This window comes from Natrix helvetica (assembly GCF_964273705.1).
Source record: "Natrix helvetica genome assembly, chromosome: 4".
In the NCBI taxonomy this organism is placed as follows: Eukaryota; Metazoa; Chordata; class Lepidosauria; order Squamata; family Natricidae; genus Natrix; species Natrix helvetica.
Genome location: NC_138550.1, coordinates 16,452,420 through 16,472,281, shown reverse-complemented (window position 1 = coordinate 16,472,281; position 19,862 = coordinate 16,452,420). Strand labels below are relative to the sequence as shown.

At 36.6% G+C, this 19,862-nt stretch overlaps 1 protein-coding gene across 1 annotated transcript in view; it reads right to left on the bottom strand.

The window, feature by feature from the left end:
* DYNC2H1 (dynein cytoplasmic 2 heavy chain 1) overlaps positions 1–19,862 on the bottom strand; it is a 163,805-nt gene that overhangs the window by 51,207 nt on the left and 92,736 nt on the right. Inside the window, exons 69-75 of the mRNA XM_081950886.1 lie at positions 17,185–17,328; positions 13,120–13,209; positions 10,190–10,255; positions 7,848–7,898; positions 6,885–6,962; positions 4,382–4,513; positions 887–959 (exon numbers count right to left, since the gene is read on the bottom strand). Of these exons, the coding sequence (XP_081807012.1) occupies positions 887–959; positions 4,382–4,513; positions 6,885–6,962; positions 7,848–7,898; positions 10,190–10,255; positions 13,120–13,209; positions 17,185–17,328 (634 nt within the window). The remainder of the gene's footprint in view (positions 1–886; positions 960–4,381; positions 4,514–6,884; positions 6,963–7,847; positions 7,899–10,189; positions 10,256–13,119; positions 13,210–17,184; positions 17,329–19,862) is intronic.

Here is a 19,862-nt window from a genome sequence, read left to right as displayed (position 1 = left end):
TGAACATGCCTCAGTCTGTCTTTTCCTTTCTTTATCTTGATTGTTTATACGCTGCTTTGGCTGCCAGAGTCTTTACTGATTCAATTAATGGCATAGGGACAAATTATTTGTGGGACTTCTACCTACATATGCCTATTTCATCCATCAGATCTCCAGGAGAGGCATGATATGACTCCTTTCTATTAAAGAATATCATCTGACTGAACCAAGGGAAAAAAACTTTTGGTGCAGTGGCAACATCATTCCCCTGGCAGATTAATATTAGTTAAGGAGAAAGCGATTAGCACAGCCAGTTCCAATCAAACGGAGTCTAAAAAAGCGGGCGCATGCTCCTCAGAGGCGATATCATCACTTTGGTAGACTCAGTTCTATTGGTTACTGACTGAGTTAACCCATGCATGACCGCTGTTTCCACCAACTTTGGAGAATAGTTCCAATCCTACTGACTTTTCATAAGGTCTTGGACTTAGCTATGTCTCTGGGCATGGGGATTGGAATGTATGGCAGAGACTGTGAGATGATTATGTTGATTTGATTTGATTTATTAAATTTCTATGCCATCCATCTTCCCTACAACTCCGGGTTATGTTGATGGATGTTATCATGTATTTATTGTTATGCTGTTGTTTTGCTGTATTTTTATCTGTCATTAGCTACCTAGAGACAAAATGGGTGGCTAACATGTGACGTAACGTAACATGACGTGACATAACGTAACATGATGTAACGTAAGGCGACATAATTTATTACGATTTGTTTACCACCTATAATATAACAGTAATACATGCATGTGAAAGCCTGCGTTATTTTACACATTACTCTTTAGATGAATTAAAGTGGAAATATATACCTTACTATATATGTTCTGGAAAATATATCAACTCACCCAAAGTTTTACAAGCAAAAAGAGCCATTGCACTCTGTAGCCTATCTGGCCTGACAGCCTGGACCACAAGGACCTGCAAGTAAAAATGTTCACATCAGGCTCCTCAGCTGATTAGCAAACATCATCAAACACTTCCACATGGTTGGCGCAAAGAGTTGGATAAGTGAAATGTATCATAAAGATGAGGGTTTTTAAAATTACAGCTTTCTAAAAAATGTGATAAAAGCTGCTTCCAATATTATTTATGCAATAAATTAATCCACTGTTTAATTAGTAGTGGAGATAAACAATGGAAAATAATAACCCTTATACAATTATGCATGGTATGCAAAAAATGCACAGAGGAAAAAGTTCCTGGAACTTAGAAATATGCAATGATATTTAGGAAAATTACTTTGGAAAATTATTCCCAGATTTCTCTTTACCTGGGCTAGTTGCCATTTATGAGACAACAGACTCACTCAGTGCTTTCTCTTCCATTCTTTTCTCAGCCTCCCTACAATCTTTCATAACAAGGCCGATTTCAGTTTTGATACAGCAGACCATCAACTCAATTCCAGACAAACATGGCAATATTTCTAGCACTTGTCTTTCATTTAAGAAAGTTTTCTGGTTGATTTACTCTTGACATTGAGCAGTTAAAAGAAACATTTCTCTTATATTTCATACTTCAGATCTTAAGATATAGTAGATATCTAATGAGGATAGCACATTCCTTAGTTAATATTAACAGATAATGTATTATTTATAAAAGCTTAAGTGCAGGGCATGAATGAGAAGGTACTGTATATAAATTATTTAAATGCAGTCATCAGCACTGATCAGCCTCTTTAACAGAGACAATTCCAATTAAAATCTGATTAAAATTGGCAGTTCTGAATCTATGATTACTAAATGAATATACAGTATTAATTGTGCTGTTCAATCAGTTAATATTTTACTTTCCACTTTATTAAATGGCAGCTTCAGTGAGCTGGAAAAAGCTAGCCAGGCAGCTAAATTTAGGGAAAATAAGCCACCTGTAGGAAGGATAGCAACATTTTCAACGTTTACACAGTAAACATTCGGTTGATATGGATAGGTTGATATAAAACATAGGTATGACCATTTACTGAGTAGCTGTTTAGGCTAAGATCTCTTTGGAATGCACAGTTCAAACACATATCTATTTTGAACTACAAAGAGCAAGAAAGAATATAAACTTAAATTCATGATCAATTGGATGGCTTATGATTTTAAACATTTTAAAAAATAGTGAAAAGTACAAAGATGATGGATTCTGAATGTGGAACAGTCAATGTTTTGATACTGTCATGAATAGATCTTGGGAAGAAATAAGCAAGGGAAGAAAGAATAAAAGAAACAAAATGAAATGATAGGAGGAAAAGCATAATATAATATAGATTGTTCTCCCAGATGGAAAGCTTACATAAAAAAGCAGATGTGATGGCTGCTTCGGGCAGATTGAAAAGAGTTTCATTATAAAAGTGCCAAAAGTCTGTGAAGTTGAACTAATAGGAATTATGAAGAAAAAATTTGCTTAGTAAATTGATAAAAGAGGCTGTTGATGAGAAAAAAAATAATGTAAGAGAAAGATTTCTGCAAAAAAAAAAAAAAAATTGAAGCAAATTTAACAAAATATTCTTTTGTCGTATTTACTAGGTGCCAAAAAGATTCCTTTAAAATACTGGCTAATAAATTAACCGTGTTGGAAGGGTAAACAGAATGGAGGAACACCTACTCATACTTTTCCTCAATTTACTTTGATATCTATACACTTGTTAATCTGGTATTATAAAGATCAATGTAATTTAAAAATGTGAGTATACCAGAACATTGAGTATGGAAGCAATAGAAATGAGCCCAGATTTACAACTTGCAATCAGTCTATGCTTATTTTATGTTTATGAGCTGGATGTATCATGGAAAGTGTGATCAATATTATCAATACCATGAAAAGTTGAACAGTATGAATTTAATGTGGTCAAGATCTGGAAGTTAAGTTGAATAAGTTCTCGTAAGCATGTTTTTGCTTGGTTTAAGAAAGATACACTTTATTTAATTATACATATACTAACTGCAGCGCGCATAACCTATGCACAGCATTGGAAAAAAGAAAATACACCATCAGAGCTAGATATAATCAGAAAAGTGTTGGCCTGTGCAGAAGCAGATAGGTTCACTCTTGAACTTAAAAATAAAGGGGAATCAGAATATTTTGAAGTATGGAACAGATTTTATGATTGGTATAAGACAAGATGACAAGACTGGAACAAATGTATATATTGTGATTGGATAGAAGGACAGACAATGAATTAAGTAGATTAACTGTTAATGATTGAAACTAGCTGTACATAATGTGAATGTATGGTCACTCCGACTCCGCGGTATTGCATTGTTTTAAATGTAAAAATAATAAAAATATATTTTTTTAAAAAGCATGCTTTTGCTTGCCTTCATTTTTCCCCCCTGATTTTTTTTTGCGGGGAGGGGGGGTTTATATTGAACCAGGGTATATTGACTCCCTGGAGAAGAGCCTAATGCTGGGAAAGACTGAGGGCAAAAAAAGAATGACAGAGAATGAGGTGGTTGGATGGAGTCACCAAAGCAGTCGGCGTGAGCTTAAATGGACTCCAGAGGATGGTAGAGGACAGGAAGACCTGGAGGAATGCTGTCCATGGTGTCGCAATGGGTCAGACATGGCTTCACAACTAACAACAATAACAATAGTGAACTAATATTTTAAAAGAAAAAAGAAAAAACAAACACAGTAACAGTCAAAATGGTGAAGCTTCTGGTTATAGGAAGGCTATTCACCTCAGGTCTACTGTAAACAAATGGACCACTTCATGTTTCTTTGGACCTGTTCTATTCATCTGTTCTTGCAGGTATATTAAGCCAGGTGGTTAAGAAAGTGACAAGAAGGCAATCTTATCTGTAATTAAAATCTAGAATCCAATTCAACGTCAGCAATTTACAGAGTCAACTTTACAACTCTCTTGACATCACTGCAGAGATCAGAACTTCTTGTAAAAAAATCAGCTGATGTTTTCAGTCTTCACATTATTAAGATGGATACTTAAAATATTCACATTTTCAGCTCTGGCTCAATCAATGTTTTTTAACTGAGAATAACAGTGACTGAATAAGAGATGTTAATATGGAAGGCTTGTACATTCAATTGGTGACTTATGGATCCTTCATAATGGGGGGAAAGCATCTAAAACTGCTTGCCTTGGCTCAACAAAATGAAAGATTTGAATCTACAGCTCCAGTAGGTTCACATTTAACAAATTAAGTCACATTTTCTTTGGTGTTTTATAAGATTTATTACGCCATAAAAGCTGCAAAAGCATGCTTTGAATAAACATGAAATCCAGCAGTGTAAGAGAAAAAGGATGGAGAAATATTCTGTCTCCTGTCCTCTCCAACCACTCCACCCCCAAAGATTTGCATATGATTTATACTTGTCTAAAATTGTAGGTCGAAAAATACCTGCTGAAATAGAGACATTCTATTTGCTATAATAGATGGAAATTCTTGTTCACACACTGAGCTCCGTGAGAAAGGCTGCCACAGTGCTTCATCTTGAAAGCAAACCGTTTGATACAAAGTTGGGAGAGAGATCTATAAAATAAATCAACAGGTTTACATGTAAGAGGGGAAACATCTATTTTTTTATGCTGAATTGAAAAAATTAATTAACTGTCATATAATTTTAATTCTCAAACCATGCCATTCATTGCAATTCTGTAAAACCACACTGGAATAGTTGCTTTCATTAATTTTCAAGGAATGGTTGTCGTGTGGCTTAATAAATGTACCTGGTGTGTTGAGACAATATAACAATTGGAAAACCATATGTGTAGAAGTGGGGTTTCTTGTATTAAAGTAGAATTCCAATCAAAACCTCAGTGGGAGCCTGGATAAATCAAACTAGCCTATTTTCATAAAGCTGAATGTTATATTTAAACCCTTTCCTTACATCTAATCTCAAAAGAGCTTACATATTATATAATATGTAATATAATAATAATATTTATATATCAAAAGAAGACAATATATGTAGTTCAGGCTAAATTATGGAGCTCTTGGTGCTCTCTGAGCTTGTTTGCTTGCAGACATTTCACTGCCCAACTAGGTAACACCATCAGTATAAGTGAATGGGTGTGTGGGGGGGGTGTTGCACCTTGTTTAGATACAACAGCTTCCCCTGCCAGTACAATACAATACAATACCAGAGTTGGAAGGTACCTTGGAGGTCTTCTAGTCCAACCCCCTGCCTAGGCAGGAAACCCTATACCGTTTCAGACAAATGGCTATCCAGCATCTTCTTGAAGACTTCCAGTGTTGGGGCATTCACAACTTCTGGAGGCAAGCTGTTCCACTGATTAATTGTTCTAACTGTCAGGAAATTTCTCCTCAGTTCTAAGTTGCTTCTCTCCTTGATCAGTTTCCACCCATTGCTTCTTGTTCTACCCTCAGGTGCCTTGGAGAATAGCTTGACTCCCTCTTCTTTGTGGCAACCCCTGAGATATTGGAACACTGCTATCATGTCTCCCCTAGTCCTTCTTTCTCTTAAGCTAGACATACCCAGTTCCTGCAACCGTTCTTCATATGTTTTAGTCTCCAGTCCCCTAATCATCTTTGTTGCTCTTCTCTGCACTCTTTCTAGAGTCTCCACATCTTTTTTACATCGTGGCGACCAGAACTGAATGCAGTATTCCAAGTGTGGCCTTACCAAGGCATTATAAAGTGGTATTAACACTTCAGGTGATCTTGATTCTATCCCTCTGTTGATGCAGCCTAGAACTGTGTTGGCTTTATTGGCAGCTGCTGCACACTGCTGGCTCATATTTAAATGGTTGTCCACTAGAACTCCAAGATCCCTCTCACAGTTACTACTATTGAGCACGGTACCACCTATACTGTACCCGTGCATTCCATTTTTGTTGCCTAAATGTAGAACCTTACTCTTTTCACCATTGAAGTTCATTTTATTAGATAGTGCCCAATGTTCTTGAGTTTGTCAAGATCCTTCTGTATCTTAAGCCTGTCTTCTGCAGTGTTGGCTATTCCTGCCAGCTTGGTGTCATCTGCAAATTTGATGAGTTCCCCATTTATTATGAAGGAGTTTTGAAGTGTTGAAGGAGTGTGATTTTTCCCCCCTGATAGTGCTAATTTTCAGGGTATTTTTGATACCTTTGGTTCTATTATAATTAGATATTAAAATGAATGGAATTATGAACATATTTATTAATAATAGTCTAGATTCATTGAAACATAATATATGTGTATTTGGGACATAATTTTTTTCTAAATAAGCAGAACAGAACATAGAATACTAGAATTATAGGTCTATCAAATATGTTATTTTCAAACATATTTCTAATTATATTATTTGGTCCACACATAGTTCTTTAAAGGTCATTCTGAAACATCAACAATAAAGAACAGATTTAGGATTTTAAAGACCTTTTAGAGACAACACAATACATCAGCTACTTTACTTCTTTAGGGGTTCAGCTTAAAGTGTTGCTTTTGGTTTTTGAATCTAGCTAAGCATGGCAAAATGAAGATTAAAAAAGGAACCTAATATGATTTTTTAAAAAAATAGACAAGGTTTTCAAAATTCAACTACAATTATTTGGAAATGACCATAGTGAAGCATGACATGAAGATTATAAGCATAGCCCAAAGTTACTTTTTAAATAATATTTTAATTCACATAATTTGAGAGGTAGGGAAGAAGGAGAAATACTATTAACAGAGGCATTTTTAAAATTAGCTAATTACACATCACACATTAACATATATTACTGACCCTCCCAAACGATCAATTTCTGCATCATTAACTTGAAAACAAAGATGCTACTATGGAAGGGAAAAATAATACATGACTATGATTTCAGGGTACAGATGTTTGGAAGTAAAACTCAGGTTTTCTTAGAGGTAAATTATTTTTCTGCAGAAAAAAAATAATCAGTTAGAAGTGTACCTTTAGAGTTGCCACTGCCCAGCTTCTTTCCTGTTCTATCCAAGGGGGAATCTGATCTCTGATGCTTTTGGTGGAATCCTGAATGATACAAAAATAAATTTTATTGCAAATGTTACAGGGCATGTATGTAAGGAAGAGAAACAAAATATTATTTGGTTGTGACAACCATTATCCCCAGGGCAATCACAAATGACTTGGTCAGTCATTCAGCAGGCATTTTTCAGTTCTCCCAGTTGTCACAAAAGAGGCTGTCACATTCTGTTCAGATCTTTGCCAAATATATCTGTGAGCCTTAAGATTTGTCAATAAACATTAAGGCCAAAACTCTGATTTCTAAGACAGTGATAATACTAATGAATACATGATTCATCATTCTTCTTTTTTAAAAAAATCTGCTTCTCTTAGACTAGACCCATCTCATCCCTCTGCCTACCCCCATGAATTAAATTTTAAATGTCAAGACTCTCGTTAGCATTCACCATGAAAATATTCAGGGTTTGTGACTGTTTCTTTTGCAGGACCAAATCTGGTTTAGGGATGATGGAGAGGGATGGTGAGAAGTCAGGAAAAGAAAGATCGAGCTGAAAGTTAGCCAGTTCTGGCTGCAAACTGCAGAGAAAAACAATCTGGAAAAAATTTTTCCCAATGTGTTGTTGTTTTTCCCAAAAAAAACTTCCCTGAAGTAAACATTTATCACTAATAACAAAATTATGAAATGTCTGATATAACTTCTCCTGATAGCATAAAGAGATTGTTATCATTGAAAGAACTCTTACCAATAACAGTTAATATTCAAACATTGATTATTTTATTAAATATAAAAGTTTATGTTGAAGAGAACAGAGTTATGATCTTATTATGGCAGAGAATAATCTATGGCAGACCAAACTTTTTGTCATTGTCAGAAAGATAATGTTAGATAGTACTTTTGCTCAGAAGAAAAAGGTGTTAAGTGACACTTACTGATTTTCTTAACATATCTCCAATAATCACACCGGTAAATGTGTCCCATTCCTGTAAGAACAATACAATTTTTAAAATGCTAAAGCATAATGGAAATACTCAAACTGCAGTCAAGGTTGACGTTTTCAAAGAGAAAATGGGGACATGACTAAATGGGCGTACTTGGAATTAGAAGTGCCAATTTTAATTTCCTTTCCTACTTTTGTTCCATTCCAAATTGCCCCTTCTCAACAAAACATTTATTGCATTTAATAACGTGTTGTTAGAGATTAAGATAGCCCCAACCCAGTTGCTGTTCTCCAAAGCTTAAAAAACTTGACTATTCCCTCAGGCATTCAGATAGGATTCAAGATGAGCCTGACTGATTGTATTGTGGTTGTTGGATTAAAATCTTTTTGAGGACCTTGGCTGCATTGCATAAATGTGTCTTATAGTATTGAGGTTTTATGCTCAGAGTCATAGGAGTAAGATAGTTAGTCAAATAATGTTTTTAAAATAAATTAAACAAATAAATATTAGACTTCAGTCTGAAAGATATACACACATCTATATCTATCCATCTATCCATCCATCCATCTATCAATCATATACATCTGAGTGGTACAATGATGGCAAGTGCCCATGTACATTTTTTCTATTCCCAATCTCTTCTTCAATTAGTACTAATTACAGTAAAACATTACATTGGCAACAACATTAAAAATAACTATAATAAACAGTAAATTTTAGTAAATTCTAGTTCTCGCCTTATATTAACTCTCAGATCATACTGAAAAGGACATCTATGCAGCATCTCCACAAAATGCCTTAAGCTGTTAACAGTCTCACTGAGGTTGACAGAGTCTGTGTAACTACAGTTTTACATTTGAAAGCAAACAAAAAAACCTGAATGACATCACTTGACTTATGACCACAATAGGGATCAGAATTTTAGTTGCTAAGCAATTGGTCATAAAGCAAAACATCAGATGACTGCATTGCTTAGCAACCACAGTCCCAGCAATCCATATTGCTGCTATTAAGCAAATTTTACCAGTTGTTAGCCAAGCAATCATCCCCAATCCAAGCTACTCTGGGCTTGGACTCTCCCAGCCCCCAACATCTAGTAAGGTAAAGGATTGCCTTCAATTTCCCCCACCTGCTTCTCTTCTCCCCACCCTCCCTTTTGGTGTCCCTCCACAATGCCAATTCACTGACACCGTCTTATTCCTAAGGTTGACAAAGTGTGCCTGGTCTGGCTGCTGGACCATATGAGGCTTGCACTGTGCAGCATTTTTTTAAAAGCACAAAGCAGCTTAAAGGGGCCAGAGTGAGATATATATATATATATATATGGCAATATATATATTGCCATACTCTTGGGGCATATGGGGATGACCAAAAACAAAGCACAGCTTCCCCTTCTGGAGTCAGAGAGATTTAAAATGCCCCTTTTTGTTCTATTCCTGGATCCCATGCAACTGGCTTTAAGGGGAATAAAAGGCTGCTTTCCACTTTTTTTCCCTGCAGCTCAAAGCTTGCTCCATGTGATCCACTGCAAGAGTGCAGTGAAGAGGCCTTTTGATGTACTCGAGCTCAAGGACGGGCTGCTTCGTGCTTCCCTCCCAGTGGTGGGATACAACTGGTACGCCCGGTACGGACGTACCGGTGACTGCTGGGAGCACCAGATACCGTTCCGGTATGGTGCTCCGGAGGCCCCACCCGCCCTCTTTACCTGTATTTGAGCCGATTGGGGCTTATGCGCATGCACACGGAGCGTACGGCGCCTGCACGATGCTCCACCGAAAAGCTGAATGTTGCGGAGCATCATGGGCAGTAAGTATGAATGCGCGCTCTGCACGTGTGCTGCAGGTGTGCATGTGGTAGACACCCAGCCGCGTTGCACTGTACCGGTTGCAACGGGATCCAGAACCCACCACTGTTCCCCCTCCCCTTTTTCGTAGGACAAAGCCAGCCCCATACAACTCAGCAGTCATGTTGGTCATGCCTTGGCAGCAGTGGGAGCAAGAAAATGGTGGTGAGTGTCAGCTGGGGTAGCAGAGCACAGGTGTGAGGGGGCCAGAGGGCATATAGATGGCGGGGGGGGGGAGGAAATAATCAGGTGAGATTAGCTGCAGTGCCCCTGTGTCTTAAGTGTGGGCAAGGTGTTTGAATTTAATCATGTGTCTGGGGGGATGCTGCAATGGCTGTAACTTCAGGCACGGGCCCAAAGTCCTTCAGCGCCATGGTAACTTTAAATTTCCGCTGGATGAACGGTCATTAAGTTAAGGGCTAATATTGTAAAAACCATCAGAAATAATGGCCAATTAAAATTAAAGGGTAAGCATTACTATGTGACTTACATTGTTTTGAAAAAGTTCAGGATGCATTCCTTTCACAAAATGTAATGCAAACATTAGCTGATCAGCCTGTAATCAGAAGACAAAGCATTAATAACATCTTATGCAATGTTCTCCTTGGAAAATAATACCCTAGAAAGTATTTTTTTTTATAGAAACAGATAAAGAAACCATGCAGCTGGTTACATATCCTCAGCTTTTGCTAAGGAAAATTCTAAACCGGAGTATCTTGGTTGAAGGCAATGTGATATTTTATTTCAATATTTTTCACTCCCGTGATTTCTGTGACTGCATTTTTTATCTCTGATCTTTTAAAATAGAATCCTACATTCTTATTCTTATTCCACCATTCTCCAAAAAAGTAATCTTGGGCATCCTCATTTTTAATGTAATATACAATGATTCCTTTAAGCAATAGAAATGATGCAAAATTGAATTGATTGTTCAACAGTCAAAGGTAATATAACTTTGGTTTGGAAATCTTTTTATAATACTGAATGGCTACATTGTCAATATAGGAAGCAATGCTATATTTCAGCTGAAGTGAAAGGTAATTGAACTAGCTCATTTCTGAACCAAGCAACTACATAAATCCATAACTATTAGTTTATAGTTTTTCCAATAAATTCACTTTCTGAACTAACCACCACCATTTTAAAATCATCTGTGATATCTAGCTCAAATAGTCACACACTTAATGCTCGTGATCTAAAGTTCCACTGTAATAAAAGCAAATGGTATTCTGAGATTTAAAATGATTTGTCTCCTTCCATATATGTAATCATACGTGCAAGTTTAATATGATGACACTGAAGATGTGTAATATAGGGTGAGTATATTTCATTGTTTAGGATAGTGGAACTTTCAAGGATTGGAAACAATTTACTTTCAAAGGTTTTAAAATAATGAATATTGAATGTTCTCTAACGATGGGAATGATCAATAAAACCTCCTATCTAATTTGTGTGTTTTTGTTTTGAAAAAAACTGTTGATGAATTTTATATGACGTGGAAATCATATAAAATACTTGGGAAAAATGCACTTATATCCGTGATGGCAAACCTATGGCACGAGTGCCACAGGTGGCCTGCAGAGCCATTTGGTAGGGCATGTGAGGTGTTGCACTGTCAGCTCCAGCACGCATGAGTGCGCTGGCCAGTTGACTTCAACCTTCTTTTAAAGCTGTTTTTCACCGTCCAATCCAACATGCAAACCAGAAGTTCCAGTTTGCGCGTTGGGATGTTTTTCGCCCTCTAGAGGTTTCAGGGAAGCCTCCTGAGCACAAAAAACGGCCATACGGGCAAACCGGAAGTCCGTTCTGAACTTCCAGTTTGCCTGTAAGGGTGTTTTTCACGCCCTGGAGGCTTCAGGGGGAGGTTTAGGGTTAGGGTTAGACTAGGCTAGGGAGGCTGTTTTTGCTGTCCCCAGGCTCCTAGAAAGCCTCTGGAGCCTGGGAAGAGCAAAAAACGGGTCCATCATGTGCCCAAAGCAGGGGGGAGGGGGAGGGTCACACACGCGCATAGCATTATAGCTCCCCCTTATGCTCCCCCTGATTTTGGCATGCGATGGGAAAAAGGATAGCCATCATTGATTTACATTATTTGATGCAATGTCAAAAGTAAGTGATGTTGAACTCAATTCTCGTGATTTTATGTTGTCAATTTTCTTGACAATAATATGATGTGTTGCCATTGCATTCTTCCAGGAGTTTTGTTACTAAGAATATTCCTAATGATTTTACAGTCACACAACAACTAAGGTCAACCTTAATTGGGGGGGGGGGAGGACTTGCTTGCAAATTTATGAATAATTTCATGCCAAAATTTCTGATCTCTAGGGGTAGAACCAGGGTTGTCCAGATTTTAATGCTAGTTCACAATATATCCATATAAATAACAATTGAATAGTTGATTGGCATATTTTGTAACCTATGACTTTCAAAAAAAATATAGTAAAAATGTCATTGTGGTCAATATTACTTCACACCTCTACCTGTACTTGTATTTTGTAGTTAGATTGGCTTCAAAATACATAAATACAGTCAGAAGATTGAGAACATATTATATTGGCTTAACCAATATTATAGAAACAGTAATTTTCCAATATAACACATTAAACTTCCAAGGGAGTGAATTTCATAGTCTGGGAAACAGAAGGCTTTCTTTTGAGTAACTACCCTAATAGTGGAGGCACATTCAATGTATACAGGAATGGCTCGCAATAATGAATATGCACATATCACATGAGTGGGCATATATAGAATGAGACTGAACAGCCCAATTGAGATATCTATCTTCCTTCCACTTGAGGATATAATTGTGCCTATTCTTTTCTTCTAAATGCTACGCATGTCAGCTAGAGCCATCCACTTGAAGAGAATAGGAACAAAGAATTATAATATCTCTGGGAAAAGGCAGAAATGGCTATGGTGGGTGCAAGAATACAATGTTCCACAGCATGTAAAACAATTATAGGCCAGAAACTGATAACCTTATGAATAAAACATTCCATATATTTCAGAAGGACGTTTTATTAGGATACCAGTTAAGAGATCCCAGAAAGAATGTCGTTTTTTTTGTTTTGTTTCAGATAAGCTTCAGTCTCTTATCAGCTCATTGAAACAAATTTTCTTCTTAGTTTGAACTTAGTGCTTCAGAAGTTATTATTGTCTCGGTGCTGTAATGAGGCAAGTCCCATGGTGAGCAAAAAGACTGTTCATAAACCAAGAAAATTTGTGCTGCCAAGCGGGACAAAAGGATCCTATATACAATTCACATGACTTGAAAAGTACCATTTACTAACAAAAAACAATATTTGGCATCTTTGTATATCCGCTGATTCATATTTTCAAGTGAGCCAATTTATGGCTGCTCCGGAAATATAATTCCACATTCAACGCAGTGAATCAGTGCAAAGGAAAACGGCAACTTACCTTAAATAAACAACGACAGACATATTCATACACCAAGTGTTTCAGTGAGCTGATAAGAGACTTTATTCTTTCCTCGGTATTTCCCAAGTCCTGAAAAAGAATGGTCAGATATTTAACAATATTAAGCAATACTTTATGGATCAAAAATACCTAAAAACAATTTAAGATTGAAGGGTTTTGTCTGAAAGCACACACATTTCAGAACAGTGGTCACACAAGTAGAGCTGGGTGCATGTGGATTCTCCCCTGCCACTTATGTGACCTGATTCTGAATATTGAATCCAGCGGTTGGGAACCCCTTTTTTTCAGAGAATGGGCTTGATCTATAATCAACGATTTAATCCAAAATATGATCTAACTGCATCATAAATTCTAAAAGAAATCTGGGCCCGAGAGACAGTGTACATATGCATAGTTCTCCTGCCGATGAATATTAGTCTTTCAAAATTTGTAATAAGAAGCATTACAATGTAATATCAGAAAGCTTTATTTTACCTCATTTAAATGCAGTCTGAGGTAACCTAATTAGCTTAAAACCGTTTGTGTTTACAGTAAACTGTGTTTACAGTTCTTTATTATTTAAATTTTGCTAATTAACCTGACAAATGAAGATGAAAAAAACATTCAAGGAAAACTAAGATCTTCCATACCACAAATAATTGGTGTTGGTATAATTGGGCACCCCTTAATCTTGAAGTGACACCTCTCTCTAGTACACTAAAAAAACACAATAAATTCTTCTATCAGGTTCTCTAGCCTACCTTTTCAGACTAATTGCCTTACCTTGAACAAGGTATATAAGTTCTAAACTGAGTAACTTAACATTAAAACAAGGCAGTAGGACATCTGTCAAGAAACTGGTTCATGTCCACCAAGAATCATCAGGAGTCAATTAGAGGAGACACTTCTCTTTTTAAAACAGGAATTTCTGCCTATTGTTTCAAAACTAGCAGAAGCCAGGATCTACATGGTCCTAAATGGAGATTTCATTATTAATTAATTAATTGTGGAATTAGCTGATTTCAGAAGAATCAGAAGTTTGCTATAAAAAAGTTTGGTTGTTCCAAGGTTAAATATACAACATTCCTCAATTACAAAATGGATTAGCATTTTAAGGTGTTAGTGCCTTGTACAAAATTTTACAATCAAAGAGATATCTGAAGATGAAGACAGATTTTATTTTACAATGTGTTGCTGAATGTAAGACTATCTACTAAAATTATAGCAGGTGTGGGGAGGGGAACATGGAGGCCCCACAGTGACATAACCATATCACCCATAATGATGCAAGCTCCCCCCTTTTCTGTGTGGATTGTCATGTGACCTGCCTGCCCCAAAGAAGTGAGACTTGTGATGCAGCACTGTGATGCTTTCTTCCTTCTGATTTAGTGGTGAGATCCAGCAGATGTTGCTGTATTACTGTATCTAGAATAGAAAATCTGTTTTTTTAAATTGTTGCTGCATTATTGGAAAATGTGATGTGTTTTCCTTTTCCCACTGATTATTTTTTCTTAAGGTTTGAGACACTAACGGTATATACTTACTTCATCACCTGGAAATTGTAAACTTTGATAATGTACTTTCAGGTGACTGAAATAGAGAAAAAATAACTACATATTCCAACTTGTTTGCTCTGCTATTCGGTTTACTCAGAATGCTAACATTCATCACATTTCCAACTGTTTTGTTGGAACAACTGAACTGGAGAAACATAATACACTTTCCTACGGCTTGTGCAAAAGGGAATTAATTTTTAGGCCCAAAGGGAACATTAATCCCATCTTATTTTCATGGAACATACAGAACTGAGGGTTTGAAAACTGGGCTCCAAATCCAAAAATAATGGTAGTGGTCATAAGTGAAAAAGCTCTCTTGACAATGGGATCCGACTCCAAGAATAATATGATCCTCCTGCAAGTCAGTCAATCTGGTTCATACATTGAAACAGTAAAAAGCTGGTCATATTATGGGTATCTCAGATAGTGGGGAACTATGAGTATGTCTTTTTTCCCAGTCTCTTAAATTGAGAAGGGAAGGTAATGCATACAGTAGCTCAGTCTAGTTCAATCAATTTTCTCTTAGGTTTGGAAAGCCCTGCAATATGCTATGTCTAATCACTCTGCAGTTCCAGTCAACTTAGCGTTTCCTTTGGGAGTTTGTTCAGAAAAGTTAATTGCTTATACTTTGCTTCAGACAGAAATCTATATGGATTTGCTTTTTCCAAACCAACAGAAGAAATGTTCCAATCGTTCATTCAGCCATATTTCGTTAGCAAACAAAAGAGAAGTAAGATTTGTCCAAAGTAAGATACTAATAAGCATGCTTTCTCACTACCTGATCAGTCCTGACTATCAGTTGTAATGTGGGTGTGCTTTTGATGCTATGAAAAAAAGCAACTATTTGAGTCATAATTTTCTTTCCTGGCTGCTGAAAATCGCTTATTTTGCTACCATTTTGGCACTTCCGAAAGTGAAATCTGCCAATTTGGATCACGATTCTGAGTCTGGAGCTCAGAATGTTGCAACTAGGTGTTTCAACTTTTTTTACTAGAGAATCTATGCTTTGGTTCTAATCCAAACCATTGAGCAGAAAAACATTCAAAGAAGGACAATGCTTTCAAGTTTGTTCAGTAAATATTTTTAAGGCATTCTTAGACAGTTTAGGTGTGAAATTAGGTGCAAAGGATGGAGAAAAGATTAAGGCAAAGGTTCCCCTGCACATGTGTACTAGTTGTTTTCCGGCTCTGGGGGCGGTGCTCATCTCCGTTTCTAAGCCAAAGAGCCAGCGCTGTCCGAAGACATCTCCGTGGTCATGTGGCTGGCATGACTCAACGCCGAAGGCGCATGGAATGCTGTTACCTTCCCACCAAAGTGGTCCCTATTTTTCTACTTGCATTTTTACATGCTTTCGAAATGCTAGGTTGGCAGAAACTGGGACAAGTATCAGGAGCTCACTCCGTTAGGTGGTACTAGGAGAAAAGATTACATCTGTAGTAAAATATGTATAGAATACAGCTTGGACTTCAAATTCTTGTATATATTTGCCTTCACATGTGATCTTGGGGGTATCTCTTGCACCACTTGGAATTATCATGATAGTGATGGCTGTTACCAAAGTATCAATAGAGATACTTGGAGCATTTCAGGAAAAATATAGAATTCTTTGGATAATTTATGAACTTGCCTTTTTTAAAAAAAGACCCAACGTCAACATACTGTTACAAAGTATCCTGGGATTAAAAGCTTTTTAATGTATGAGGGTCACTTTTAATGTTTTAGAGGAGTCTAAGAGCACTAGCTGGAGGGATGATGATTCAAATGAATCGTGTTGGGAATTTTTTTTCTTGATGTTTTTAAAAGAAATTTTCAGGTCTTTGTTTTCTAGCCTGTATTAAGTTCACTGTACGACATGTGCTGATGTTTTCACGGGCTTCCTATAAAAATTGCAGAAAATATTACCACCAGCTTCAATAATTACAGCTGGTAGAACCTGTGGTGCCTTTAAAATATGGGCTTAGGAGTGTACATGGCTTTCAGGCTGTAGGCTACCTACCTGTAATTTAAAACAGGCAAACAAACCCTATAAAAAGTCTGCCCTGTCCTCCTATTGGTAAAAATTCTTAATTTAATGATGAATTGTGGTACTGGGCTGGGACCGTTAAGAAAGATTGTTGTTTGAAAATTAAGAAATACATGAGGAATTTGTATTTACATAAATAGAATCTCATTTGCATTCTCTTGACTATGGAACTATGCTTTGTTTAGCCAAGGAGAATTATATGTTTTATTTAGGTCTTTTGTCAGGTAATTTTATACAAATATACCAATAAATTTCCTTCAAATACAATGATTATTGTGCAATGCACTAGGTATCAATGGTGTGCACTCACTAATGGAAGGAGTTCCTTTATTTCATTTTTTAATGTTACTTCAGCCAGCCCTATTTCTAGTTCTTGAGGCAAAAAAGGTAAATGCAGTAAGTGTGTGTATGTGTGTGTGAGAGGAGGGAGGGAGAGAGGGAGAGGGGAGATACACGCACACACTGGTTTGAACTATTGGCACATACCAGTTCACTTTGCAGAGCCCTTTGAAAAAGTCTCAGGAAAGAAGCCAGACTAAAACGATACATGTTGTTAATTTTGGACAAGTCAGAAATAATAAAATACATCTTGCTACCACTTTCAGCCAGAGTCAGATATGCATCCCTTTCCTGAAAATAAAGAAGATTAAATGTTAGAGCTCTATTGCCACCTATTGGAGATGTATACACACAATGAAATTAAAAATACAAATAACATACAACAATTCAATAGAATAGAAGGTACTTTATCAATGTCAACATGCATTCAGGTGTGCACATGACAAAGCAAAATATTTATGTTTTATTAGATAGTCAGTTCTAGCCAAATGGGCAATCGCCCCTTGCCCCAATATTGACTTATAGCAAGTTGAAAGCGGTAAGAGGATGCACAAACATCTTATTATATTTCTACATCATTTGCAATGGCCAATATTGGCTACAATCCACTACGGACAAAAAAGACAGAGTCATATATTATTCCTAGTAATTGACATCTGTAACAGAGGATCTCTTCCTTGCCCTACTATAACATGCTCCCTGTGCAGTCATCCTTGGAAACAACCTGTAAAGGCAGTTAGTACAAAATTGCCGCAGCTTTTGTTGGTAAGACACCACTGCCCATGTAGAAGAAGTTCCTGCATTAATTACTAGCAGATGTCTGGGCCCAAATCAAAGTACTGGTCATTATCTTCAATGCCTTACTCAGTGTACCTCTGGGATATATAAGACAACACCATGGCTGAACTGACTCTGCCCATCTAGTCCAGACATTTAGAGAAGGGCTGACAATAGTACTTACCTGCTAAGTGGTACATGGGATATGAAAAAGATAAGTGAAGGGGGGAAAAACCCTTTTCTGTTATAGTTCCTACCCTCTGAAAATTTTCCCATTGGTGGTATGCGCAGCCCTAAACCTCCTGGAATTATGTAAGCATGCTGGAATCAATTATGTCTTGATCTTGATTGTTATATGTCATCAAATCTTTTTTTAGTTTACTTTATTGTCATTGTACTTTGTACGATGAAATTAAATGCAATCTTCAGTGTATATTATAACTATAAAAATAAAACACACACATCCTCCACATTCTATACAATTGAACTGAAAATCAGATATTGCATTAATATTGCACTATACAGTGGAATTCAATATGGTTACTGCCCTGGGATAGAAGCTGTTTTTCAGCCTATTTGTCCTTGTTTTTATTATCCTGTACCGTCGGTCAGATGGTAATAGTTCAAAAAAATGATGCCCAGGATGAGATGAATCTTTAAGAATGTTTTGAACTTTCTTAAGGCAGCGGGAGCTATAAAGCTTTTCCAGGGAGGTTAGAGGGCAACCAGTGATGCTCTGGGCAATGATGTTAACCCTCTGTCCTATCTGCCATTGTGCAATTGGCAAATCATACACAGGTGCAGTAAGTTAAAATACTCTCTATGGTGCAGTGGTAGAAGGTCACAAGCTCCACTATGAAATCATATGAAATTGTACTAGGATTATTTGGATATATTTTGCTTTTATAATGTTTCTTTCTTTCTGCTGTTCACCAACAGACTATTTAGGGATCGAGATGAGCTAAAAAAATTATTAAATAAATAGCAGTCCTGATGCAAACGCTGGCGTTCTGTACTAATTTATTTATTTATTCATCTGTTTATCTATTTAATGAATTTTACTGTGGATGATGTATTTGCTGTGTGGACTGTACACTGCCCCGAGTCCCTTTTGGGAGAGGGGGCGGTCTAGAAGTGCAAAGAAATAATAAATAATAATAATAATACTGCCTCAACAACGGCACAAGTATTTAAATCACAGTATTTAAATGATAATACTATCACACAGAATACATTACTGGACCCCTTCCATAGGTTCCTGTTCTGATAAATAATGTTTCATAAAGTTTTCAGACTTAAATTATAACTGTTGAGCACCCATTTAAGCAACCAGGGAAAAACAGATGGGAATGTATAACATAGGAGTGAACTGGTAATTTAGTGTTTGGCTATTTATGGAAAACCACTTTAAAATTCCAAAGAGCTTAAAATGCCATCTGTGATTTGGCATATGGATTTTCTATCACAACCAAAGTCTAAAATATAACTGGATGTACCCCAAACCCTCAAGAGAAATTTTGAACTGCTCTTGCTAGATATGTACTCAGGAACTATTTGTGAATTAATCTACTGTACTTTCAATGAACTCTGAAATTTCAGAACTAAATCATTAAAAAAATTATAGGAAAAGATTTATTCTCACATTCCCATTAACCTGCAGGTTTCTCTTAATTGAGGTATTTATCCACTAGCATATAAATTGTATTATATTGCAGCAAGTCAAGACTTAATGGATCACTTCCTGATAGGAAATGCAATGAGGCAGGCGTTAAAAGAGAAAAACAGCTCTTGATAGTTGGACAAAATAAAAAGAAAGAAAGAAAAAGGTGATAGACATATAAAAGGAAAAGACAGATACTAGTATCTTTGTGATAAATTAACCAGTTTACCTATAAGCATGAATGAGAAATTTTCTTCACATATCTTTTTAAAGAGGAAAAAAAATACATTCTGTATTAAATCTTTTTTGTAGGTTAGTAAACTTTTAATTGTTTAAAATAGAGTTCCCAACCTTTCCAGCTTTGTGGGTGGGTGGAGGGAGAGAGACC